Source organism: Hippocampus guttulatus, chromosome 17 (genome assembly GCF_054856545.1).
Source record: "Hippocampus guttulatus isolate MCC_2025c chromosome 17, RoL_Hgut_1.0, whole genome shotgun sequence".
Lineage (NCBI taxonomy): Eukaryota > Metazoa > Chordata > Actinopteri > Syngnathiformes > Syngnathidae > Hippocampus > Hippocampus guttulatus.
Window position 1 is genome coordinate 11634523 of NC_141277.1, and position 27360 is coordinate 11661882.

At 41.0% G+C, this 27360-nt stretch overlaps 2 protein-coding genes across 10 annotated transcripts in view; both read right to left on the reverse strand.

Moving 5' to 3' along the window:
- igsf9a (immunoglobulin superfamily, member 9a) overlaps positions 1–19654 on the reverse strand; it is a 51388-nt gene extending 31734 nt beyond the window's left edge. For 2 of the 5 annotated variants that reach the window (XR_015103469.1, XM_086134687.1), the window contains exons 1-6: positions 11174–11304; positions 8643–8737; positions 8327–8527; positions 2674–2820; positions 1576–1724; positions 1247–1358 (exon numbers count right to left, since the gene is read on the reverse strand). Coding sequence is in view for 3 of the 5 variants with exons in the window: in XM_086134687.1 (XP_085990813.1) it covers positions 1247–1358; positions 1576–1724; positions 2674–2820; positions 8327–8527; positions 8643–8703 (670 nt within the window). In the remaining 2 variants the exon portion in view is untranslated. Of the gene's footprint in view, positions 1–1246; positions 1359–1575; positions 1725–2673; positions 2821–8326; positions 8528–8642; positions 8738–11173; positions 11305–16213; positions 16269–19364 lie in introns of those variants that run through there. The other 3 variants (XM_086134688.1, XM_086134689.1, XM_086134690.1) reach the window with 3 other exon arrangements.
- Positions 19655–21033: 1379 nt separating this feature from the next.
- LOC147192116 (transmembrane protein 230-like) lies at positions 21034–25998 on the reverse strand. Of its 5 annotated transcripts, none has more exons than XR_015103560.1 (5): positions 25731–25994; positions 25487–25598; positions 24722–24844; positions 21788–22029; positions 21034–21690 (listed from the first exon to the last, which is right to left on the reverse strand). XR_015103560.1 is itself a non-coding variant. In XM_086135573.1 (5 exons), the coding sequence occupies exons 3-5, from the start codon at positions 25562–25564 to the stop codon at positions 21889–21891; spliced, it is 342 nt and encodes a 113-aa protein (XP_085991699.1). In that variant the 5' UTR covers positions 25565–25598; positions 25731–25840; positions 25931–25997; the 3' UTR covers positions 21034–21888. The 5 variants fall into 5 exon arrangements, 4 of the variants coding, with proteins under 4 accessions (XP_085991699.1, XP_085991701.1, XP_085991700.1 ...); XM_086135573.1 differs by having other exon boundaries at positions 21034–22029; positions 25731–25840; positions 25931–25997; XM_086135575.1 differs by having other exon boundaries at positions 21034–22029; positions 25731–25776; positions 25931–25977.
- Positions 25999–27360: the final 1362 nt, after the last annotated feature.

The window sequence follows — 27360 nt, forward strand, 5'->3', positions numbered from 1 at the left end:
TGTGAACGTGGATGGTTGTTTGTCTCTGTGTGCCCTGTGATTGGCTGGCAACCAGTTCAGGTTGTCCGAAGATGGCTGGGATAGGATCCAGCACGCCTGCGACCCTCGTGAGGATAAGCGGATTAGAAAATGGATGGATGGATTATGATTGATTACAGGGGCGGCCAATTCATTTTAAATTAAATTTCTCATGTGGCCCCTTTCAAAAATGGAGCCGCATGAGAAATTGGAACAGGTGTCAAATGTCTACATCAACAAGCTAACCTCAAGTGTGTTCAGTATTAATTTTAGGGATTGATCAAATGCAATGAATTCTTCTTTTCGTTTCGCCTTGTCCGATCACTAGTCGTCACAGCGCGTCATTTGTTCTCTGTGAAAGTCTAAAATTCTGCCTCCTCCTCCCTAACGCCAAATGACCTCATGACTTCCCTCACTACATCAATCAATCTTCTCTTAGGTTTTCCTCAAGCTCTCTCTTTATCCTCATCAGCCTTCTGCTAATCAACTCACTGTCTCTTGTCTGGAAATGGCCAAACCATGCAAGTCTGCTCCTTCTAACTTTATCTCCACAAAATTCCACCTTGGTCATCCTCCAATGAGGTCATTTCTAATCCTGTACAGCGTGGTCATTCTCCAACCCTGGTTGATAAATCGATGATCGATCGATGGCACGAGCGGATAGATACACATTGGGAAATTTGACAAATTATTTGAATTCCAGAGAAATGTCAAAAATGCAAGGGATCAATATAAATAGGGTCAAATCAAATAAGCATCAACAGATTGTTTTCATTTTAAGATGCATTCTACTTTAAATGGGCTTGAATAATTGCATTTTTAATTACATATGATAATGGTTGATTTTTTTTGTTTACTACTTTATCTGTAAATATTATAAAATCATATTAACTGATTAATTAACCTGTTACTAGATAAATGTGTTGAGTTGTTGCTGTTATTGTCAGCACGAACTGAAAAATCTAGGAGAAAAAAACATTTTTATGAAGGTAAAGTCATAACACTGATGAAAGTCTAATATTGTGGGATCCGCGTTGAGTGTCAATAAAAGTGTACAGCTTGAGAGTCCGTTGCTTCTCCACGATGATGCAAGAGAGGGAAACTAAAACTCGCATGGGCTCACAGCCATTCCATTACCGGCATGAGGCACCCCAGAGGAACTGGCACACAAACAGACAGACAGTCTGTAGACAGACTGACAGACTGACAGACAAGGGCTGTTACTGACCTTTTATCTTTACCTTTGTCTCGAGAGTGGCGTTTCCCTCCGAGTTGGAAGCGTGACAGTTATACTGTCCCGCCGACTGCACGCTCACTGCTGTCAGAGATAAGGCTCCCTCCTGGTAAACATGACATGACAGATACATGCAGGTGGACCGTACAAGCACGTTCAAGAGAATAGATGAATGGTTAGTTTGCACAAAAATGAACCGAAGGCCGAAACATAAAAGTACAGACATTGAGAAAAGGCTCATTTGAAAGTCTGCATATGTGTTTAGACATACAGATAAAAACTCATTTAACTAGCTAGCTAGCTCGTTAAATAATTATGCCTACCTGATCATTCCCTGTTTGAATCACACTGCCATCTTTCAGCCAGGTGATGGTTGGAAGAGGGTTGCCGACGGCAGCACAGACAAGAGAGAGGTGACCTCCAACCAGAGCCTCCAGGACAGCGGGTGGGGTTTTTGTGAAGCTTGGGGCCGCTGGAAAGCAAAACACGAACCACCTTCTGTTGGTGAAAAAGGTAAACTAAAAAAAGAATTATTAACTATTTCTTGACTTCAATTCCTTGTATATAATCTTTGTATACACACTATATACATTGTTTTAATCAAGGGCTCGTTCCAGAGCTCTCTTCCATTGTGTCAATCACAATCTTGCCCGTCATAAATTGCAGCCAACTAGAGTGCGATACTGCATGTCATACCATCACAAACCTGTCGCAAAAGCACCCTCAAATGAAACTAAAGCAAAGGGGAAGATTTCATTTTTAGATGGATTATATAATTTAAATAATTAATATTTTTTACAAACAAGATGCAGTAGCTTTTTTCCTGAACATTAAAAAAGAAAATCAGTTAACTGTAAAGAAAACTATAGCTCAAAAGTACAGTAGCTTGTCAGTGACAATGTATGGAATTTTACAGGAACAAACCACCCTAAAATTGTCACGTAGCAAGGTGGTGGTGGACCCCAAAAAGCAGGCAGGAGGGAGGTGCAGGGTGTATTTGAAGAATTGTATTTAAAACAAAGAAAACTACATCCAAAACAAACAAAGTCCAAAGTATCAAACAAAACCCATGACTAAAGCTAAAACATAACAATGAACTAAATATGACAGAAACTAAGCGCAAACAGCAACACACATGACAGTAGCAAGAAGCAACAATGACCCGACACTGAGTCTTCGGGCTGGGAGTCCTTTTAAAGCCCTAATTAGTTATGACCAACAGGTGTGCAGCTTCCGGGGGAGCCCTACAGTGCCACCTGTTGGTCCCTAAACCAAATCATGACAAAAATGATACATTGTATCTAGATAATTATTATATTAACATTGTTCTGTGTCATACATGTGTCATAAAACGACAAGATACTAAATACTAATTTTGTAGTGTAGTTGTGAAAACGAAATAACAAGAACAACTGCCGTACCAATTACAGAAAGCATGATCCAGGTGCCGTTTTGAAGCTCCTCTGAGGGTTTATCGAATAAAAGGATGCGACACTCATACGGTCCCTGGTCATCCAGGAGCAGACCCTCCAGCTTTAGAGTGCTGATGTCCACCAGAGACACCCGCCCTGCAAAGACACGAGTGCAGGTAAACAGAAAACAGCAGCAAGGGGACAGCATGCAACATTGATCTGATTGGATTTGAAGGGATGAGATTTGTCCAACTGTCAGTGTAATCAGTGTTATTTTGCGCTAAAACAGTATTTTGTTTTGGAGACATTGCCTGTAGCGCCCACATACACACACACAGTCTGTGCAAAAACCCAAAACAACACGGGCACATTCACACTCGGAAATCTGATCTCTGAATGGTTGCCAGGTGATTGCTCCCTTGACAGGTTAGTTCAAAGCATCAAGACGTATTTTTTTTTTTTTTTGTAACTAGCATCTTTATTATTTCAACCACCCATAGGACCATACAAATCATATGAATATAGAGGACGTCGTACATTTCCACCCGTGTTTAGTTTCCACAACAACGTCCATACATGGCTGTGACGGCCCTTTAACATAGGAAAAAAGAAAAAGAAAGAAAAAAACAACACACCTACAAATAAAAATAGCAGAATATTGTGATCAACAGTGACAAGTGTCCCTTTTATTGGATTTATATCCGTAATCTATAGTGACCTCTCCCGATTTGTGGTGTCATTCCCTCTCATTTGTTTTAGATGTATTATTTTTATTTATTTATTTATTTTAAATCTCGGGGGGAAAAAGGCACAAAGTTCTGCGGTCGTGTGTAGTATATAACACAAGGTTCAAAGTTTCTTGAGACTGCGCAGCAAGTGTTGCTCCTGACAGTCCGAGAAAAGCAGGAAGTTAACGTTAAGTATGTCATTGGTGATAACACACTCTATTTACTTTTCCAGGCTGCCAAAGGGGACGAAATCCACAGAGAATATAAGGGAAGGTGGAGTTCAAATTGGGCAAAGTGCACTGTTTACCAGCTCAGTGTGATAAATAGGTCACCGTAGCACCGCAGCGGAAAGGTTGGGCTGGGCTAACAAACGTGCCTGGGAGGCGTGTGATAAAAGGACAGGAAGGTGGTGCTGCACTAAGGACATAACCTACACTGAAGCCTCTCTCGACTGTGAGAGATTTGAATCTGAGGTCAATTTGTGAGTGACGTAGGTGAACAGAGAAACACAAAGGATATATTCCTCCAACTATATCATGAATTATAGTATCTTGTTTAACATGTACTATTTGATGTTGTCGTTTTGGTTTTTGTTTTTTTTGTTTTTAAAGTAGCAGCAATCCTCCTCAAATTTATGTCCAGATGCATCCAAAATAAAGAGAGGGTACACATGACACATACATCAAATATATATGGTAACATTGATAAGAGCATCTCTGGCATTGTGACCCGACTTTATTAGTGTATTGATGGCGAGCAGTGAACTGACAAAAAAGTTCTTGTTGAATTTAGTCAGTTTTTTTTCATCTAGTGGTTGCATGATATGAAATCATCTGGATCAAGGTAAATTTTTGAAGTAGGCTCTAGATCTGCTTGAAAAATGTCTCTGGGTGATTTTATTTGGCACGGGCGGTTGATGAAATTGAAAATGAATAAATTCCACAAAAACGTCTTGAAGTGCACCGTGTCCATTTAAACAGCGTTTGCACTCAGTAAATGTCCGCTTGATACTAAATTCCATAATTTCTCTCAACACCCATGGCAACCAGTCCGATATGTATGCCTGTTTCTTCAAAATTAAAGCAACGCTTATATAAAAAGAATAAACCAGGGATAGAGTCCCACTAACCATTTTTGAAGAATGGGGTTTGGCTGACCAAAACAAACAAACAAAAAAACAAAACCAAACAAAATAACGATAAATAAAAAAAATCTTAACATTTTGGGGGAAAATTGTGGGGCCATGTTTTTTAAGCGGATGTGTAGTCGACTTAAAAAAAAACGTATCTTAGGTCCAGATGATTTTTATTTCGTGCAGCCACTTCACAAAATTAAAATGAATAAATTCAACAAAAACCTTTTGGGGTCTTATAAGGTGAATCCGTGAGCACCAAACCGCAAGTTCCATTGTGCTGTACTACTCCTATCTACCATGTTTTATCAAACTTCTTGGGACTGCTTGCACTTCAATTACACATTTGTTATAAGTCTTGTCTGGCCAAAAAGTAAAGTGAAATTTCAATATTCAGAAATTTTAAATTCGGGGCCAAAACATGAATAGTCAATTGATAACCAAACTTTTCCTGTAAATATAAGAAATGACTCCAAGGTAGTCTGAAAGCGGCACGGTTTGTGACAACGAAACACATTTAAAGTCTTGGGCAAAGATTCCTCCAATTTCTCCCTGTCGTCTCAATGCACACGGACTAAAGCAAACACGCACCACTTGCGTCGACCATTCCCTCGTCTGCACATCTCCCTTCTGCTCACTGGCGCCTTTCAATTAGCTGACTGCTTCAAAATAATGTCTTCCATTTGGTGAATTCATGCATGTGAACACGAGCCCTCCCTCTTCCCTGCCCCCAAATTGCCTAAAGCAAAACACTTTCCAACCAAAGCTTTCCTTTTCAATACTTTGATTTTCCATACTGTGACTAGGGACAGTGTGCAATTCATGATTTTGAACAAAAGATACGTTTACAATTGTTCTGCCTTGGCGGAGGTCTGCGACACAGAGTGATGATCTCGTTCTACTTTGTGTAGGTTTCATTTTCATCGAAAGTGCTGAGCAATGACTGATCCGCGTGTACGTTTGGGTTTCGGTGAGGCATGATCATTTTGGCATTTAAATCAACCGATCATCCGTGGTTCGGTTGGAGGGGGCGGGGGGGGCTGGAACAGGCGTGAATCATCCCAGTGCATACATTCATGTGTGTCTATGTGAGAGAGGAAGCATATTCTTCATGTGAACTGTGTGCAAAACGTGAACATCTGCCCACAGTCTGTCCTTGCTGATTGCGACTGGATTTAATCAGGACGAGCTCACTAAAATCACAGATAGATATACAGCTGTGTTTACTTTTCATCGAGTATGGATGCAGGAGGACTCGGTCATGTTCACACAGCTGACACTACTCTAGCCTTTTTCTTTCTTTCTTTTTTTTATACAGCTCTATTAAAACAAATACATTCAGAATCTTCTGGGGTTTGTGAGCAATGAGTTACAAATCCATTTAATCCTACACATTGGTGAGTTTAAGCATTATCTAACAATAAGATAAATAATGGACATTATGATGCGCTGTTTGGAAGGCAACACTGTCCGTTTATTTATTCATGATCTGGTGACATAGAAAAACAAGAGCGGCAGTCAACAGGGAAACCACAGTTGAACTGCGGCTCCCCCAAGCCAAACCCTCGTGACACCTGAGCACATGACCAGAGGAGGTGAAATCCACACCTGTTGTTTTTGAAAGCGCCCGTTTCCCATGATGCACCTGTTACTCCCACAGCCAAGTAGCTATGTGAAACAGCAGACTACAAAGCAACCCTTTCAAACTTTTTGTAAGGCTGCAGGAGAGTCGTGTTTGTTTGTCATAGGAGCAGAGGGAGGTAAGTTAATGGATGATTTACAGCCGGTGCAGTTGTAGACAAAAACGTTGCAACGTCAATTGCAGGACAAGGGTTAAAGAGATTTAGGGGGTCCTGAATAACAGCATGTTTTATATATTACAGTGTCACTTTATGTGACACTGTAATATTCATTGTTATAAAGCATGACGTGGGAGCACGTTGATGGATCAGACCCAAGAATGAGCCCCAAAAGGTCGACTGTCGCTTACGGGCCTTGGCCAGAATTGAATTCAGCTTCACTGTCACAGAACAGTAATTCATCTTGTCAAAGTTTATTGACATGTAAATGTCCACGTGATATTTCCTGGTCAGATAAAGTGAGGGAGTGGCATCCCACTCAGATGGGAAAAGAACTGATCCTCTGACAAACACAAAAAAAAAGTCTTATTGTTGCTCTCTACTTGGCGTGGTGATTGCCTACGAGGTCAATTTGTTGCTGAAGTCGTGCTAATGTAGTAACTTCACATTCCAATAATTCTGAATGCAGTATTTATGAGTTGTTGTTTTTTTTTTTGATCCGGAGCAATTTATTCCAATGTTTTTAAAACACCCTCTCCAACTACACCGTCGTTGAAAAAGCATGGCATTTCGGCTCATTCCTACACTGCCTCGGGAAATCTCAATATGACATTTAGATGTGCCACCAAACACTTTCTCTTCATTTCCTCAAAGGCGTTGACAGACAGCCCAAATACACCCAAGTCGCACCAGCATGGAAAATATTTCAGTCTTATCACCAAGATGGAAAACATTGTTTGCACGTGTGTGATGAGTCGCAGTGACATACAAAGCAATAAATCTCCCCACCTCAGAGAAACACGAGACAACACTTGGGAAGGCCAATCAACAACTCCACAATGGAATACAAATGTAACGCCAAGGATCACATCGATAAATCATTGTTTTGGAGCCCAACAAAAGATGTCACTATCGTAGCAATTGATTAACTGGGAAATCAGTTCGCATGAGTGAAAATATTGAAAATCAAAACTGGTCATTAGTGAGATTTTATTTTGTCATGACGTTAATAAATAGTCATTGAACAAAGTAGTCGTTGCGTCATTTCTATGTTAGCTATGTTACTTTGTGATTTTGTAACATAGCGTACCTTTTCAAATGCATCTCATGGCAGAGAATGCGATACTTGAAAGGGGGAGTCATAGCTACAATATGGTTTTCTTTGATGATGGACCTTCACTTAGCAACTTGATTCAGTTCGCAAGATGATTCAAATAAGGACACCAAAGGCATTAAGATGATCGGGAATGGTTAAAAGTGTCTGTGAGCGAGTTATTTGGCGCAAACTGCACACTCCGTTGTTTTGCCTTAATAACCAGGAGCACTCTGACGTTATTAGCTCATGACTTGGCAGCTAGGCTGTCTGAAGTTCCAACGTTGTCACTCTAACAAGACTTTTGTTCAAACATTTCGATGTCTTGCCTGCAGGAACCCAAAAGGGCACGTCGGTCGATTTTCAAATCAGGTACCAAGGTGGAAAAGAGAAGTACTCCGACAAAAAAGGCCTATCTGAAACACCCAGTCATGCTTTTCTTTTGTCCATTCATTGTTGGTGATTTTAAAGGATAACCGCAGCTACACAAAAGTACTGCGAGTACGATAATCGTTTCCCCTGAAGACATTCTTTGTTTTCTGGGCCGCGGGTACAAAAGATGACGATGCAACAAAAGTAAGGTCCTTCTAAATGTGGCTCCCACAGAGGCTGGTTTAGCAAGGCCGGAAAGGTGTGGTTGTGTCTTTTATCGAAGAGCAGTGTTTTGTTATACATCGCGCTCTTTCCGTGTAAATCACGGGGATTGCATGTCACTCAGAGAGAGCCTTCATCATCGTTTTTGGATCCAACTTTTGTGTGATTTCATGAGGATCACTAAAATACATTCTAAAATGAGAGATCTCAGATTAAAACTCCCCCAATGGATCACAAATAAAACCTGCCCGCGATGCTTCAGCGATCAACTGAGTGAAACCGCACAGTTCAGCTGCAGTCAGCATTGTTTGCTCACCCTCATATTGTGGATGGACACGAGGAGGATAGGAGCCAAATTTGATCAACACGGGGATGTCGAGCCCTTGTCGCACCCATTCAACCACATGCAGTGTCCCGGATGACACGTCAGCTGAGTGGGGTGGACCAACGCTGCAAGTCAACTCAGCCACACCGTTGACCTTTCCACGCACCTCTGGCATTTTGCCATCAATTGTCCCTGTAGGGTTATGACAAGTAAAAGAATACATATGCTTAATTTTTTACAGAACATGAGATTGTTTTTGAAAAGGAAAATATACCTTAAATGTAAAGTTGCATGAAAAAGTACTTACAGAATAGGCAGAAAAGAGCCGCCACTGACAGAGTCCGCCAGTAAGATCTTCCTGAGCCCATATCTGTCGTTCAGACCACCTGAAGCATGCTCAATCTGTTGGCAAAAAGCGCACGATTGTCACACTCGCATCAATAACTTGGCCGCAGACACACATACGACCATCTGTGAAACCACAACAGCTTGAGGTTCTATTTCTGTCATGATTTTCCAGACTCCGGGAAAGGAGCATTTTGATACATTTAATATAGCTTTCAATGATTGGATTTCATCCCATGTCATTACACAAATGGCCATATTTGCCTCAGTAGCCAGAAAACACCCCGGCCCTTATATCTTCCTGTGAAAGTAAATGTCACAAATGTCGTGTAAATCTTCCAGGAGTCATGTGCATAATGACATCTTAGTGTTTTATTTTGAGCACATCAACGAAGGCTTTTGGCTCCTGCGCCACTCAAGGGCCAAGATAAGCTGAGCTCTTTATGGCTGATAGTAAAGCATCGACAGTTAACACTGGTGGAGTTATGCGGTGGACAGGAGTCTTTGGCCACCCCACATTTAGGGGAACATTTTCATACCTCTGATCTTTCCTGCCGTTTTCACATGGATACAGTATCACGAGATCCCTTGAAACTCTGCCATAATTCATTTACTGTCTCCAGTATTTAACTGTTTTATTCCCAATGATGTTGAAAAACGTGAAGAAAAGCTACTCCGACTGCCTACCCATGACGTATTCATACGTCATTTTCTTTTTTTGGGTGGGTGGGGGTGGTCGTAGAATACAGAAGGGTTCGATGCAGCCTTGGATGAAGGAACAGGCTTGTCTGCATTGTAAATAATTTAAAATCTGTCCAGCATGTGGCAGCGGGTGTAAGGGATCAGCCAGGATCATGCTGCAGAACAAGTAGAAGTAGTGGGGGAGGGATGCATGGGCGGAGTTGTGGACTAGAGTTGGGTGGAGTAGCATGTTAGTAGAAAATGCATTCGAACTACATGGAGTAATCAAAACAATGAAGTGATTGCTTTTGGGGAAGAAAATCTTGCAACATGAGGAGGGACATGGAGTTGCTGAAAGCAGCAGGATGCTTTCCATCCATACAAAAGTAACAAGCAGCCATCAAAGGAGGCTCTGTATGCACACACATCGTCTGTTTTCATAAAAAATCCACACCGCAACAAAGGTGCCTTCACAAAATGAAACCAGAATGCGGTGTAAGACATGTGTGCCCTTGTATCAGGGCAATTGCTTCATTTTGTCCATCCATCCATCCATTTTCCGATCCGTTTATCCTCACAAGGGTTGTGGGGGGTGCTGGAGCCCATCCCAGCTGTCTTCGGGCAGTAGGTGGGGAACACCCTGAACCGGTTGCCAGCCAATCGCAGGGCACACAGAGACGAACAACCATCCGCGCTCACACTCACACCTAAGAACAATTTTGAGTGTTCAATCAGCCTGCCATGCATGTTGTTTTGGAATGTGGTAGGAAACCGGAGGACCCGGAGAAAACCAATGCAGGCATGGGGAGAACATGCAAACTCCACACAGGGAGGCCGGAGCTGGGATCGAACCCATAACCTCTGCACTGTGAGGTTGACACACTAACTAACCACTAGCTCACCGGGCCGCCCGCTTCATTCTGTATCACACCCCCAAAAAAATATGCATAAATTGCAATGCACATACACATGCAAACAAACTCACTGAACTCATTGTTTACCTTCTGTTCATAGTTCTTTTCATCAATTCAAAAGAGTGTAAAAATACTGTTTTCATGTTGTTTTGAGATGTCAGAGCAAAAAATAGTGGTGCCATACTTGAAATTATGCTTGAAATTCCTTGCTTTGCAAAAAGGTCTTTTTCTCTGTTTTTATTTTGTCACACAAAATGGAAATCTGATGAAATGTAGCAATTGTCTAATGCAGATTGCTAAAGAACAGAAAAGGAGAGAAACAAACTTTTTTTTCAGCTGAAACACCAGTGAAAATGATTGGGATTCAATGAGTCAAAGAACAAGTTCACAATTGGTCTGAATTCCAACTCTCTAACTTTGTCTTTCGCCAAAAACATTTGATTCTTATAGTCAATGTCAATTCATCCATAGCAAGCAAACAACATGGCTGCAAAGTCATTGTTAATAATACCATCCATAGTCATGGTTTCATGATATAAAATGCACACATCTACCGATCTTGCCCATCACATTCATATTTGAAGTTTGAACGTTTAGAATTGAGAAAAAGTCAAGTTTTTCTGTGTGTTATTGTGCTTTTTAAATATGAACCTAATGAAAGAGACATCAAATATAGAATGCAAAATGGTGTTACTAGTCAGTCACAAGTTATACAGCAGAATCACAGTCACCCACTCAATTTGTTCTTCTCACTTCCCGGTAGGTGCTAAATATTGTCGCCAAAAATTTCGAAACCAATTACGATACCTTGTATTCACACAACATGAATTGTTGAAAGACATTTCCCACCAAAAGGGCATAGCTCGATCAGGGAGAGGAGAAATATACAGGAGCTTACACATTATCCTTCCAAGCCGTATCTACTTATAAGCAAAGGTTTCCAGCCTCTGAGATATTGTCACAGCTCTTTGGAAATGAAAGTCACATTGAGGAGCGCAAGGGCCACGCAAAGCATTATAACTGAGATCAAAAGACACCCTCCCCTGACGGGTGGCGATCCCGTGGGGTTGACCCTCTTTGCTGACACCACTGTCTTTCACCGACGAGTACACAAAATAGTCTTTCACAAAGTTTAATATAGTCCAATCCCTACTTGGACAAGAGGGTATTGACTCATGGTTGCCAATGTCATCTGAGTGCAATGTTTCTGTGCCTCACCAAATATGCTGCCAGCTGGGTTTTTCACCGAAGCAAGCAGGGCACAAGAAACTTCCTGGATGACATGCACTTGCCCGTTGTGTACAAGATGTAAGTTGATGCTGGTGTCACAAAAAAATGGACCACACCTCGACCACTAAGAATTTGCAAGTAACCTTGAAAATAAATGTTACCTTGGAGATTTGTTCAAGGAACTGCGTTAAAAGATTGAGAAAAGTTTTTAAAAAAAATACAATATTAAAAGATTGAGAAAAGTTTAAAAAAAATACAATGTGAAGGTCTACCGTCCCTCTGAGCTTTCCTGAAAGACAGCGGCGTCAATGTTTGCTTTGACTGTCAGAGCTACTCTCGTCTCGTGTAACCCAAAGAAAGAGCAAAATGTTCTTCCAAAGAGCACTGAGCAGAAAAAGAATTACCCAGATGAGAAAATAGCAAACGACGGTCGTCGACACATGACTGCCAGGTGGCCTCTTGTCACATCCCTCGACATCATCAAGTATAGGACTGGCTTCAAAAACTCAACAAAAACAGGAACCATGTCACACTCACATCAATGGAGGATTTTCCCAAGCTGGGCCATGTGGAGATGAAACCTCAAGGAAATCAACTGTGGTAAAACTATTTTAACAAACATGGGAATTGATTAATTATATATTCAGAATTTGCACGAGGGAAGTTAATTAACCCTACCCCACCCCTATAAATAAGGTCAAATGAACTAATGGAAAAGATGGTCTTCGACTTCAAAGGGTACCCTGCTTCATTTTAAATGTGTGTGTGTGTTTGTGTGTGTAATATGATATACATATATATATATATACATATATATATCCCCATCCATGCATCCATTTTCTAATGCGCTTATCCTCACAAGGGTCGCGGTGCGTGCTGGAGCCGATCCCAGCCAACTTTGGGCAGTAGGTGGGGGACACCCTGAACCAGTTGCCAGCCAATCACAGGGCACACAGAGACAAACAACCATCCGTGCTCACACTCACACCTCGGGACAATTTTGAGTGTTCAATCAGCCTGTCATGTATGTTTTTGGGAATGTGGGATGAAATCAGAGTACCCGCAGAAAACCCACACAGGCAGGGGGAGAACTTGCAAACTCCACACAGGAAGGCTGAAGCCGGGATCGAATCCACGACCTCTGCACAGTGACGTCGACCAATGGACCACCGGTCCATGTGTGCATGCCTTTAGTCATGGGGTTGGGATGGGAAAAAAACTTGACGGGAGCAGAAAAAAAATGTTGCATGAAATAGTGAGAGTCCATGAGGAAAAAAAGGGGTGAAAATATGTCCAATGAAAGAGTATAATGCAAATTGTGTTGTTTGTGGCATGAAATTCCACTCCTGTGTCATCCTCTAATTAATACATACGTGTATTCTTTTGTATCAATAAAATAAAATAAGGACCAGAATGGCTTCCGAGAGGCTGTTCGTAAGCTGAATTGTTCGTAAATCAGGACTCGTTAAATTTCAGTTTCCAATCGCCGTTTGAGGTCATTTAAAGAGAATGTAAGGTGGGCTTGTTGCAAGTCAATCACAAGACACGTAGAACAAGCAACAATTTTACAATCACATTGACATCAATCAGCTCTACGGGCAATTTAGAGTCTTGAGCAATAAGCATGTTTTGTGGTTGTGTGAAGAAGCTACCGTCCGTGCAAAAACCCATTCGCGTGAAACGTGCCAACTACTAAACTGTCATCCTGGCCGAGAATAAATCTTGGTAGAAATATGTCAGACACTTGACATAGGCTATTGCGTTTTAAGCAGAATGTACTTTGCGCTGGTTCTTTCCTGATGCAATTTGCGCCAAGTGCTCCAGCCAGCCAAGACTTCTCATTTCAGCAAGGTGGGCAACCTGTGTGGGTGACGTCGTCTCGTCGGTTACGATGTGGGGCGAGAGTTCGTCGTTGTGTGAGAACTACAAGTGCAGAGGCGCAACACGCCTGAAATGATGAATGAAGAAGGCCTTCAGCAGTTTTCTCTGTGAAAGAAGAAAAATCAAATGCAAGAACAGCGGTAGAGCTCAAAGATAGAAAATTCCAGCGATAACAAAAACATGACCGAATAAAGCCATGATAAGCTGATTATGGAAATGTCTCAGCAGCGTTAACACAGCTTAGCCATGTTCTTGACCACTGAGCTAAACTCTAACCAAGCACAGTGCTGAAGCAGCAAACCCCACTATAAAAAAACAGGTCAACACCAAGGAAAAATCTTCCATTAAAAGTTTGGGTGTCAAAAAATACTGCTACAGTCTGCCATAAAACAAATGCAGACAATATATGGTGTGGAGGTTTTTATCTCAGAGCAACAGACTCTCCGCATCACAACACGCATCTGAAATATCGTAACTCGATTACCAAACATTTTAAGGCTCATTTGAGTGATAGCATACTTTTTGTTTCTTTTTCACTTTATAAAATCACTTGATAACAATCCGAGGGAGAACAGACTTTCCAACACTTTCTGCCACAGACAATCTGCATCGCAAAGATGTTTAATTTGTGAGCACGATGTTGATGGACACTTTTATTCCACTCGGCACGTTATAGCGGAAATGAAAGAGTTTGCTTTTTGCAGCAGGAGTTTAAAAAAAAAAAAGTTGTCAGCAGAGTTGCTCGCTCGGAGAACAAGAGCAAATGGAGGAGAGCGTGCAAGCCATAAATCTTTGGGAAAATAATAACTCACTTTTTGTCAAATATGAATTAGGCAGTTGAAGTTAGATTAATGATGCGTGGCATATTTTCTTGATTGCAGTCTGCCACAGCGTCAATGTGATGAAAATACATCACAATGTGGTAGCAAACTTTCTGAAACCTTTTTCCTGATGGCCCCTCGCCATTATGATGCACCACAACATCATGATGCATACAGTAAAGCGATGGCAACACGCGCAGCAACAATCAAAGGAAATGCATCTTACTTAGATGTGCACGTCTTTCAAACTGCACTGAGTGCCGTTAAGTGGGATTTTGACACATTTCCCGGTAATTAGTGGAAATAATTTTTTTTTTAAAAAACTTCAGCATCAACTTCTGTGGCCTCAAATAATGCCAATATTGTACATCTGTACGATACTTGGTACTTCTGAAATGATCCGATACTGCACACTGATACCATATGGCCAGCCTGACAAACCTTACAAGTAGAAGCCATGTCAGCTATGTGGAGCTTTGTGTTTTCAACTCGCTGCATTTGTACTATCCACATGTGTACATCCGCCAGTCTACAATCTTCTTCGTCACATTTCTTCATCGACTGTATGTATTCCTTTGTCCATAGTGTCCCTTAGTGTTCAGAATGCGACAGTACAAAACTTCACTCAATTCAACTTAATTTATACGGCACTTAAAAGAGCAATTGCAGGTAAAAAAAAAAAAAAAAGTGATGTACACTTTCAATACAATTTTAAAAAATGCTATACACTTAACTCTAATTCCTGCAAATGTCCAGTTATGAATGAAAATGACTGATTGAAATCATTGATAAAATTTCCCATGTCACTGTGTTAATTGTTTTTTTTTTTTTTTGGTTAGGGCTCGAATTTTTTTCAGGCCAATATTACTGGTTATGATATTTGACAGATTTCAATTTTGAGAATGAATAAAATGCTGATAGAAATAAAGATAGGAACAGTTGACTTTTTTTTTTACAGTACTTTGTTCTTAAATATTTGTTTACTTTTACAATATAGTGAACATTGGCAGATTTTATTTTTGGGGGCGGTGGCGGGGGACATGTTTGAACATCATTATCTGTGTCTTATGTTGTGATTGTGTTCATGGGTAAAATAAAGAAATAGATTGTTTGGGTTTTGCTTTGTTTTTTTCTGATTTTGGAAACGCTAATTAATTATATTGGCTGACCAATTAGTCGATCGGGCCCAAGTTTTTGAATTACCGGTAGTTGTACTTTTGTTCTTTGTTTGGTAGCCCCATCCTCCCTTTTCCCAACAAGACTCACTTTACATCGGCGCTGTTAGAAACGTATCAATTTAACAAGATTGTTCATGTAGACAGGCGAGGAGAAATGTGAGAGCATGCAGTCTCACCATTTTTTATTTTGGGGCTGCAGTGGAACTCAAACTAAGTCCTTTGGATGACTGACTGCTGATACTAATTACAACAGTCATGCACCACGCAGCGAGCTGTTTCATGTTGACCCCTCTCGCGTTGAGAAATAGGGTAACCAAAACATTGGAAAATATTCCCTGCTGCAGTAAACTACAAACCGGATGAAAAACAGTTTACTGCTGAATAAATCTCCAGAAATGTCAATCAAAGCTTGAGTAGTTTCACTTTGACTTTTCAGATCCTACAATCTGTTACAAATGGACCTAACCTCGTGGCCCGTTCAAATTTAGTTTTTCCAAGAATAAAATAGGATAAAGGGTCAATCACTAATTGCAAGGTTGACGTCGCTAGATTTGACCAGACTGATAACAGAGCGTCTCCTCCTCATAGCCGCTACACTTTGTGTACGTATGTTACTCTTGAATATGAACCAAAAGGAAGACTTTTATTAGCATTTTCATTTCATGGCTGGGCCTCAGTCTAAAAGGCCGGGAAATAATTACACAAGCTGTCAACAGCCGCAGAATGTCTTTCAACACAGTCCCACGCTTCAACAAACGGCGCAACATTCAGGCATGTGTTCACAAAGTCAAAGTGAGTGCGAAGGGTGAAAGAGCCACTGCAATGTACCTTTTTATCGCTGTCGGACTTGACATGCCGATGCCTCTATCCCCCTCCCTTCACCTTTTGAACAAGCTTTCTGAAGTTTATTCATGAATGCGCAAATAGATCCAAATGGAGAGTGGCTGTTGCAATGATTAACCAGCGGGGACTTTCCCTATTTGGCACGTAATGATCACTTGATTGTCTAGTCTCTTCCAGTTGACTGCCCCTCAATAACTCATCCAAATTAAGTTGACTGGATGAGAATAAAGCAAGCCTGCAGAGTAGCCGAAATGTGAAGGGGAGGGCCAACAAAACAGATCAATCCAAATGTTGTTTATGACGTTAATGGTAGACGAGATTTAATGTATACGGCAAAACAATTCAGACATCCAGAAAAACGGGGATTGCGTAGTAAAGTTTGGGAAAGGAAGGAAAAGGGAAAACCATGGCAGACAGCAAGAAGGCAGGTATGAAGAAAACTCATTACATGGCGAGAAAACGATTCAATCTGAATTGAAACTGAAAAGGTGTCAATCGACGCAACCTGACGAGTTGAAACACATGGCATGGAAACATAGCCGAGACCAGTGGTTCTTAACCTTGTACCGAACCCAACCAGTTCAAATGCAGATCCACCGAACCCTTAGTGAAAAATAAAAATACCATTCGAGAAGTGTTCCTTCAGTTTTGCCGGTGCGAGACTGGAGTTGCTCAACTTGGCATGACAAATCATTCGTTCCGTAATGCATTTGAATCCATGTTGTACATGTACTTTCTTTTTTTGCTCGACGTAGCATGTGTTAAAACATTAAAAAATAAATAAATCACACGACGTACTATCACGACAGTCACACGTTGACTACTGAGCGAACTAAATTTCCCGCAGCATTGATTGGACAAGCAATGTATCGTGATCATCTGCAGCCAGTGACAGCCACGCGGGTGTGTCATAACAAAATGACATGTTGAGTCGGCTGTGTCTTAACCTCCATGGCAGAGTCTCCGTCGAACCCCCTGAGACTGATTCACCGAATTGAACCCAGGTTAAGAACCACTGACCTAGACGTTGCCTTGACATTTGCTTCTTACGTCCACATGCATAAATATAAGCATGGTGACAGCGCAAACATTTTTTTTTAAAAAGAATCATAAATGAGAAGGTGATTCGCAAGAGAAAGCCCCCCCCCCCACCTCCTCTGTCTCCTGTTGATTTATCAACTGCAACAAATGGAGACGGTGACAGAAAAGCCGTAGGAAAAGCGCCAGTGGTGCTGTTTTAATCTACATAAGAAGAGAAATGGAGGAGCAGCTGATTGATTGTGCCTCTGGAACACATCTATCAGCAGTTCTGCCTCCTATAACTGTGAAGGCTGCAATAAAGGGGAGCCGACCTTTGTTGTTGTCTTTTTCATTATAATTTTTTTTGTTATTAAATACCATTTCCTCTCTTATGAATTGTGCCACTGTCTGTTCCTGTCAAAGCCAAGCAAATGCCCTTTCATAATGTCCTAGGTATTGATTTAAACAGTGAGTACACTGTATCCTAAAGGGAAAATGAATCACTCTTTGCTCACTAAAAGACTTTTTTAAGGCGCCTCTTGACACGAAGTTCAATTGGACCTTAACCCCTGAGTAAAATGAAAGTAGGGAGACCAAAAAAAAAAAAAACACCCCACGATGAGATGGCTCCAAAATAGAATGAACACTATTTAGTAGAAGGAACACATCCATCCATCCATCCATCCGCTCTACCACTGAATCCCAATCTTGATTGAACTGAGGCAATATTTTGGTTCGAAAAATCGCATGGCACGCCCCCACACAAAAATGTCACCAAAAATGGATGCACGTCAGTTATATATGCCGACTTTCTTCCATGTAATAGACGACCATTGGTTTGTTCTGCCTGTTATTATAAATCGTTGGCATAGACAGATGAACAGAGATATGTTATTTGTTATTAATGACCATCCATTTATCCATTCATGCGACAACGTTCTGTGCAACTTATCGTGTGCAGCATCATTGATGGAGTTTACTCTGTTTCAGTTAAACACACCCTGAGGAATGAATCACGAGGAAGTAGGATTCTAACTTCATCCGTAAGCACAAGGCAGGAATTGGGTCCTTTTTTTTCCCCACTGTAACTTTCACTGAAAAAAGTTTTTTGTTGAATTTACCCAATTTGATTCTGTCAAGTGGTTGCATGACATAAAATGATCTGGATCAAAATAAGTATTTGTTTTTTTAGGTAGACGAACCATCTATGTAAAAATGTATCTGGGTCCAGGAGATTTTATTTTGTGTAGCCACTTGACAAAATAAAATTGAGTAAATTCAACACACCATTTGTTCAGTGTATTTTAAAATGTGTCTCAAAAAAGTATTCAATGGTACTGGGTGTATAAATTGCCACACAAAACCAAACAGGTTAGCTTGAAGATGATAAATAAGCCCCATCTCGTAAAAAAAAAAAAAAGGTGACCACAACACGCTCGTGTTGAATTCTTTAAATGTTGAACAATCAATGTTTAAACATTTGTTCGACTTTGACTAAACTTTTGTGACCTCAAGACTCCAATCAAGTGAAGACTTTCAACTCATTGATTCTTAGAATTTGTGAAGGCAAATCCACACCATCAATTGGGTTTTATTCACACAATTTAGAAATAATAAAAGACTACACAAAATGCTGTTAAATTACAGAAAAAGCCATTAAATGCATGATAGTCAGAGGATGAAGAACAATGAGGGTTTTTCGGTTTCACCTTGAAGTGCTTTTAAGAAAACGCGTCAAGCTTTTCGAGCACCTTGCAGCAGTGCTCAAATACCTTGTACGGTTTAAGTCATCAAAAGGAATATTATACTTCGTGATGTAAAAGGCCAAGAAAATTGAAGAAGTAAGAAGGAAAACAACAAATTAAGGTACTGTTAGTATTTGCAGTGAGTAAATTTTACTCTCGGAATATGTTGCCCAAAGGTTACCTTTAGGGGCTTTAAGGATATTAAGTAAGACGTTGGCCCTTACATAAAAGCTAGATAATGAATAATAACTTTAAAACACAATACTAAATTGAAGCGATTTTCAAGAACAACCGAAATAAACCCTTGTAAATATAATATATATAAATCTAGATATTCAAGGGAATAGTGTGGCCATTTAAACGCACCATACCTGCAGCTTGACAAGTGGCCGCCTCGGTGTTACTCTCGTTTTCTTTTTTCTTTTCTTTATAAACGTATCCTTCGAATGTTCGGTTCAATCCGGTTGGAAGTGAGTCGTCGGGAGAATTGAGACTCGGTTCTTTGTTACTCTGAGAAACGAGCTGCAACGTGATACCTGTGGCGCCCGAGAGCAGGTAACAGGTGTCTGTTTCACATCCAGGTGACAACGTGAGCTACCCGCACCACGCTGCTCTCGTGTCCTCCCTTTCCTCCTCCCACGAACGCCCTCCATTTTGTTTGTTTTTAAAAGTCACATTTCTATCTGAAGCCCGTCCGTAATAGCCAACCCAGACGCAGACACTTGTCTGGTGTGCAGACGAGTATTTTAAAACAAAAATCGCGCTAAATCCCCGACAGAAGCGACCACAAGAGGGTGTCATTGCCTTTGCACTTAAACGGGAAGTGTCACACGCTCTCTGGACCAAAGTATTGGTACAATGCACTAGTACAACTACGAAGCATCAATCACCGGTCAAACTGAGAACATTTCTGTGGCCCCCACACTACGGCTGACGTTTTTCTACGAACACTAACTTTGAAAGTCAGTTCAATTCGGACCAAAAATAAAAGCGAAAATCATAACTTGCAAATAATTACATTGGTCAACAAATGTGTTCTATTTTTTTTCAATCTGAGGGATAAGTACGTATTTAGTCATATTTATAAATTAAGCGTTAGGCTCAGCAACAGGTAGATTTTAATCTTTTATTGTTCAAATTTAAAAATAATTAAAATATAGAAAGACCTGATGTGCTTGGAAAAAAGACACCTATTGAGGTCAGCATCAAAAATACATTGAGCAACACAAAGTCAACTCCAATTCTATTCTGCTGTTGGCCAGTGTTATCAAGCAATAATAAGACCTCCCCTGAAGATATATTATAACCACTTCAATATTTCGAAAAAAATTACTTGTTTTGTCTGTGATTGACTGGCAATTCAGGGTGTCCCCCGGCTACTGCCCGAAGAGAGCTGAGATAGATTCCAGCAAGCCCACGACCCTTGTGAAGATAAGATTAGAAAATGGATGGATGGATGTTTTATTGTCTCCACAAGGGGTCACACATTTCCTTTGACAAAGGCCAATGATGTCATGACGCCAAAAGAAAACTTGTTGCATCTTTCTTTGTACTGCGCCCCACCAATTGGCAGCCAGTGTGGCTCCACATTTTGTACATACCAGAATTCGCCACTGTGTGCAGTGAGTAAAAATGTTGGAAAAAATTGCATATGTGTGTACTTAGTTCAGGACGTCAATTACTTCTGGGAAGACTTCTTAAATGAGAAGACCTGCGTCTGTGAGGAATGTTTTTCCATGGCAGTGCTTATCCAAGAAGACAAAACTAGTGTAAGCATTTTAATGCAATTTTTGTGTTGCTATTTTGTGGAAAGCGAATGTACTGGTGTTTTAATTAGGTTTGTTGCTTGTTTGTATAAATAGGATGCCAAAAATCTGAGCTTTATAGTATTTTATTCCTTCCCTTATCTTTCTTTACTCAACCAGTACATAATTTTTTCTAAATCAACATAGCATACATTTAATTGTAATTATTTCCCAGTAAAAAACTAATCTTATTACTGTGAAATAAAAAACGGACACCATTTAATTAAAAAAAAAAGAACATTGAATGTATTTAATCAAATAGCTCACCATTCAAATGTATTCAGTCTACAAAATAGCATACACAAATATATTTGTGGACCTATTATAAAGGAACAGCATTTAAAAAATACATCATTTTATGAAAATACATCATTTGCGCTGCAAATACTTTGGGGCTAGACCTGCTCATCCGTAAGGACAATATATTGGAGAGCTGCTCCTCTTTTTTGTGACTAATGTTGCGGTGCCCTGAAGGAAGGCACCGACACCCCTTGCCCATCCCGCACATCCCATCTCAGCTCAGGGGTGCAACACTTTAATGTGGCGTCTCGTGTGCCTGCATGTGTGGTCTGATGCTGTGAGTGGCGTGCCACAAAAACACACAGCCCAGTATAAAATGAATTCCATAATCATAAATTAATTTGAAACAATAAACGCATGCAAATACTTCCTTTTAAAGAGTTACACAACCCAGATTCTCAGTAACAAAACAGCAGATTAGCAGTAAGAGAAAACAAAAAAGTAGTGTTTTGCATCAATTTAACATGTTTTCAGTCTGCAGTCTGGACAGGTCATTTTAGAACAGCACAATGTTGCTGGTGTGATGCAGGCAGACAAGAAGCTGTTCCGCTTTGCTTGACGTTTTCTCAGTCACTAAGGTTTTCCCCATTTTCTGGAGCAAAGCAGACAGAACCATAGAGATTAAGTTTAAATCCGGCAGAGTCCACCTAGGGATAAACATAGAGTGCCATTTCTGCAGCGCGCCATACTTTTGTCTTTTGTCTGATACACTGGAGAAAGAAAACAGCAGGCGGGACTTAATGGATACATCTGGTAAGGGAGTGTGGATAGTCAGCAGCTGTGGCTCCAATCAGTCACCAAAATCTGGGATGTCATCATAGGAGTAACCTCGGTATCCCTTGGCGGCATAGTAGGCGATTCTCAAGTGGTAAAATCCAGGAAGGAAAACAAGAAGGCCAATGATGATGACGGGGATGGTGCGATCTGGGTGCTAAAGATATACAGTACAGTACAAAGCAGACAAAAGAGAGCATGCATTAGTTGAACCAAGTTGGCTGCTTTTAAGTGGGCACCGGGAGACCGCCTTCCACCTACAATCGTGCGTCTGTGTATGACAACCCCACCACCCACACACACTGCAGTTGTGCCGCAATCAGAGCGGTGCTTTTAAAAATATATTGAAGCTGATTAAAAATAATAATGCATTCAATAAATTGATTTTACCAATGATTCAGAAGGTTTGATATGAGCTGTTGCCATATTTATGAATGAAACGCAATGATATCCAGCAGAAATCTGTCTGCCTGTGCTTGGATCAAATCCAGAGATGGGCATTCCTTCCCTCGGACGGATACACATTTTTGGGACTGAGGACCAGAAGTTTTTTAAAGTGCACAGACTATGCAAGGACAGAAGTGAGTTTTCGTCCGTCCCTTTAATCGTCCCTAACCGGGTTAAGGATATGGTGTCAGGAGGCAAAATAACAAGGCCAGAGTGTAGCCTAAAACTGTATTTTCTTATCATCTCAACAGTATTTTTATAGCAACACTGCCACCTAGTGTACAGTAAGAGAACATAGAACGCCTTTATGAAGAGGAAAACACCCGAAACGACTCAGGCGGTCATTCTAATATTTTCAGAGGTTGATGTGAGCATTAAGTAAAGAGGTCAACATAAATTTTGGTGACTATCAATCATAGTTTCGTCACATCATGCAACTCAGGCTCTGGTGACCGGAGGGGGGTAGGCGGGCGTACTGGGACGGAAGCACTTTAAACGGACAAGGATGGCCGGGGACGCAGGGCGATTATTATATGAATAAAGACAGAGGGACAATGACAGAAGGGTACCCAGGTCGCGGACACAGGATGGACCGGCATAATAGGGTAAAGTGCCCATCCATCCATTTTCTGAACCGCTTTATCCTCACAAGGGAAACGAGGGGTCCTGTAGCCTATTCCAGCTGTCTTCGGGCAGTAAGCGGGGGACACCCTGAACCGGTTGCCGGCCAATCGCAGGGCACACAGAGACGAACAACCATCCGTGCTCACATTCACACCTAGGGTCAATTTAGAGCAGGGGTGTCAAACTCATTTTTGTCACGGGGCACATTCTAGTTACGGTTTCCCTTGGAGGGCCGTTATGAATTTTGGGAAACCACATAAATGTTTAATACCCTCTACATATTCCATGCACAGCCACAACAAATTGATGAATAACTAGTTTTCAAATCAGGAGTCAAGAATAATGACTGTTATTGTGGACTATATAGGAAAATTTGAAACTTTGGTTCCGACGTTAGCAAGCATCATGGAACTTGACATGCTGGATTTGCTTTCGCGGGCCAAATAAAATGATGTGGCGGGCCAGATTTGGCCCCCGGGCCTTGACTTTGACACCTGTTATTTAGTGTGTTCAATCAGCCGGCCATGCAACTTTTTGGAATGTGGGAGGAAACCGGAGTACCCGGAGAAAACATGCAAACTCCACACAGGAAGGCCTGAGCCAGGATCGAACCCACGACCTCTGCACTGTGAGGCCGACGCGCTAACCCATATCTGATCAAATCCACAAAAATTGCACCGTAACTTAGACCTGCTTTTCTGTCACCAAACTATTGGGTGTGCAAACGCCCTCGGTGCCCTGGCATGTCCAGCGTGGCATAGCGCAGTCTCCCAATTCCCTAAATAACCCAGCATGAAAATCAAGATGCACAAATTTAAACCCTGAACGCACATGCGCCTGTCCATAAAACTAGAGTCAGTGTGTCACAGAATGTCATTACGTTACCCTTTCTTTGCCCTCTTATGCACTCAACTCGAAACATGATTTCTCCCCTCATCCATTGTCGAAATATACTGTTCATGTGTTTTTTTTAATGGCTTTGCCTCGATGTCAGAGCGGATTTTCTGCAAACACCATCTGTAGTCTGGAAAGCCTTCTACTGGTAATTACAAATTTGATACATTCAGACTGTTATCTCCCACATGGAGATGTGAATTTCGGAAGTAGAAAGCGCAGCAGGGGATCCACGGGGGTTGGCACCCTAGGGTCCAAAACATCAGACTCATATTTTAACATACACTAAACTGTGGTAGCCTGGAAAGGAACATTGACGAAATGTGGCAGGAGGACAATAAAACGCAGAGGCAACTCGTTAATTACAACTATTTTTAAAGCAGGATTGAGTGCAGCGGGAGTGTTTTAATTACCGTCGTGTTTGAAAGCTTGGCTCAGAACCTGCTAATTAAAAATAGTGTTTTCTACAAAAACATACCGGTTTACAGATACCTTTTCAGCCACCAATGGAGGCCTTATTAACATAGAGAAACGCTGCCGCAGACAGCATAATGCAGAAAAGAAATTATATATATCAGACTTTTTGCCATGTTACCGAAGATCTCGAATAGACATGTTTTGTGCAAAACCCCGAGGATAGTTTTGCAAAAAAATAAAATAAACAAAATATGCCAAACTATGAATAAGGTGTCCACTGTAGTAATGAAAAAATATCCATTATTTTACACAAGAGCAGTACATCAACAACAAAAAAAGGGCATTCACGCTTCAGTCAATGTTGTTCAAATTGAGTGTGATTTATGTTTTGACTTCAGATGGCAAAAAAAAAATTCAAGGAGTTGAAATAAGCACATTTGTTTTGTCTGCTGTTTGAATGAGCTCACCTCCACCTCAATGGTGCCTGACAGAAGAAGGGCCCCGAAGAGGACGAGTAAGGAGCCAACCAAAAAGAGGAAGACTGCCAGTGCGATTGCCTTGTAGGGGACCCTTGGAGGACTTTTCTTAAACTGCCAAGCAACAAATTCCAAGTCACTTTTCACATGAATCATTTACACATCATCAGTCTGCTTCCCGGAACGACGACAGAAAATCAAAGAATAATTGCCAAAACAGAGGATTTGGGACAATTTGAAGCTAAACAATGACTCGAAATAATTAGTCGATTGTTCAAAGAGTTGCCGATTTAATTTGATGATTGATGAATGAATCAACCCGTGTATACTTCACTGTATTAGAGTATTGATTGTTGTAAATAATAGTAAAAATATTCAGGTGTTAAAAAGAATTGCACATTTCATCATGACTCCTTTGTGCAAGTGGGGCCTGCAATTTCCTCCACAACTGCCCATGAATGTTGGGAAATTACTAAAATAACTGGAGACCGATGGTAAACACAATATAGCATGCGACAGAAAAGTAGGTGAGTCATGAAACTGAAATTGAGGTTTTGTTGGAGTCATGATCCAATAGTACCATGATATCTTTGCGGCAAAATTGTTCAATGTCTGCTATCGTTTCTATTTGAAACCAACCCCTAGTTTGAAACACTACTTTAAAACCGTGACCCTAGTTTGTGTCCATATGTCTATTTTGTCCAGCATGTTTGCAACGTACGCTCAACCAATCAGTCGAAGAAGTTTAGTTGCTACCTGTAATTCAATGTATCCGTCATTGTCTGCAGCAAGACGCGAGTACTTGACCTTGTTGAAGACGCCAGTATCGAACATGCTGCCTCTGCTTGCTTTCAACGGAGCAAAGAAACTGCAGACACAGACACACACACACACACGCGCGCACACGCACAAAATAATAATGAAAAAATACTCGCGCGCAACAGATTATGTGCTGAGTGCAAGAAGCACGGCTCTTGTTTTTTCTTTTGCACTTTCTCACCTTTGCCACAATAGCAAAATCTGCGTTTACTTTTGCTTTGTGCACGCTGATTGAAGCCAAGCCATTCCGGAATACAATGAATTGAGATTCAAAAGCGATTCTTGCTCATTCTATCCATCAGCGTACAGCAGGAGGTACGTATTATTGGTTCATGACTCATACCATACATGACACTTGTACGCTGCGGTTTTCTGGCATACCTTCTACTGCTATGTTTGCAGTAGCATGTTGCTCCGATCCTTGCGACTGTCGTCCACTTCCTCGTTGCCCTAGCTGCGCATGCGTATTGGCTCAAGAGACTGTGAACGCTGACAGAAGTTTATTTTAACAATAAACCTTCGATATAATTACTTAGTAGTAATTTAGTCATCTTTTTTTTAATATTGCCAATGTACAATACAATACCCATATTCGAAAAACATAGAGTCTAAACTTTAGAATCTAAAGTTTAAACTTTAGTGTAAACAAACTTTACAGTCTTCCTCAACTGGCGGACCGCGATCCACGACCGGACCGCCGACCTCCTCTGTCCGGGCCCTCGGCAAATTGTATAAAATAATAAATTATAAAGTGATTTTTACGTTATACATTTTATATTTTTGGACTATAATCTGCGCATTACCGCGATCGCTTGTTAAAATTATCCGTTGTATTCTTTGCGTGCATTAACAGATGTATTGCAGAGGACCGCAGCAGCGCGACTGTGTGTGTGTATAATGTTTGACTAACTGGAGACCCTGGCTGAGCAGGGCATGTCGGCGATAACGATGCGCTGATTGGCTCCTCTGAACTGAAGGTGTGCCCATACATAAGCGTCAGCATATACGATGCACTGATTGGCTCGTCTGAACTTAAGGTGTGTCCATACATAAGCGTCAGCACGCGTCTATCCCAATACACACGCATTCAAAATGGATGATTGTGTCAGGAAACAGACGCATGCGCGATGCCACAGTGTGCTCACAGCTTCAGCCCAGGAGAGCCACACACAGACAATTACACAAGACGAATTGCGGGAGGTTTCGATTGTGTGCAGTTTTGCTCCCGTCTACCCGGGGATCTTTGCAGCTGTTTAACAGCAGAACACCGCAACATGGTAAATGAACATCACAATGGCGTCCTCAAATAATATTTGCATGCCTCAGACATTGCATTCACCTTTAGCGGAAGAACAGCACTGCACATTCCTGTGCTCCCTTGTGTCAGTATTTAAAATGGTTCTGAACTCCTCTTCTGATATATTTTTCAGTGATTTCAGAGGGGATGTGAAAAGGGGAATTGTACAAATGAAAAGGATATTTTTGTTTTCATGTTTCGTATTTATTTAGGTAAAATGATTATTTTGTTTTGTTTTTGTTAAATTAAGGGAAAAAAAGACAACTACTGTTTAACAAAGTTAAAGTAAAAATGTCTTATTTCCCTAAAAGGGCTATTTCTATTATCAAGCAGGCACAACTTAACAAAATAAAAGAGTTCCTGTGCCTCAACACAATACCTCTCATTATTTGCTGTGTACTGGCAAAGTGAATAATTGTTATTTTCATGCACCCCATTATTGGTTGGTTGTAAGGAGTGTTGATTTGTATAAGCTTGGCTTGACCATACTAAATGGGCATATAGCCCTGCTCCC

What these genes read in the sequence shown, in the direction of transcription:
- LOC147192116 (XM_086135574.1), bottom strand. Translation starts at nt 25,564, where the DNA reads ATGTTCGATACTGGCGTCTTCAACAAGGTCAAGTACTCGCGTCTTGCT. An exon ending in ACGGATACATTGAATTACAG is followed by an intron (nt 24,845 to 25,486) that starts GTAGCAACTAAA and finishes GTTGCTTGGCAG; the next exon opens with TTTAAGAAAAGTCCTCCAAG. An exon ending in CAGGCACCATTGAGGTGGAG is followed by an intron (nt 22,030 to 24,721) that starts GTGAGCTCATTC and finishes GTATATCTTTAG; the next exon opens with CACCCAGATCGCACCATCCC.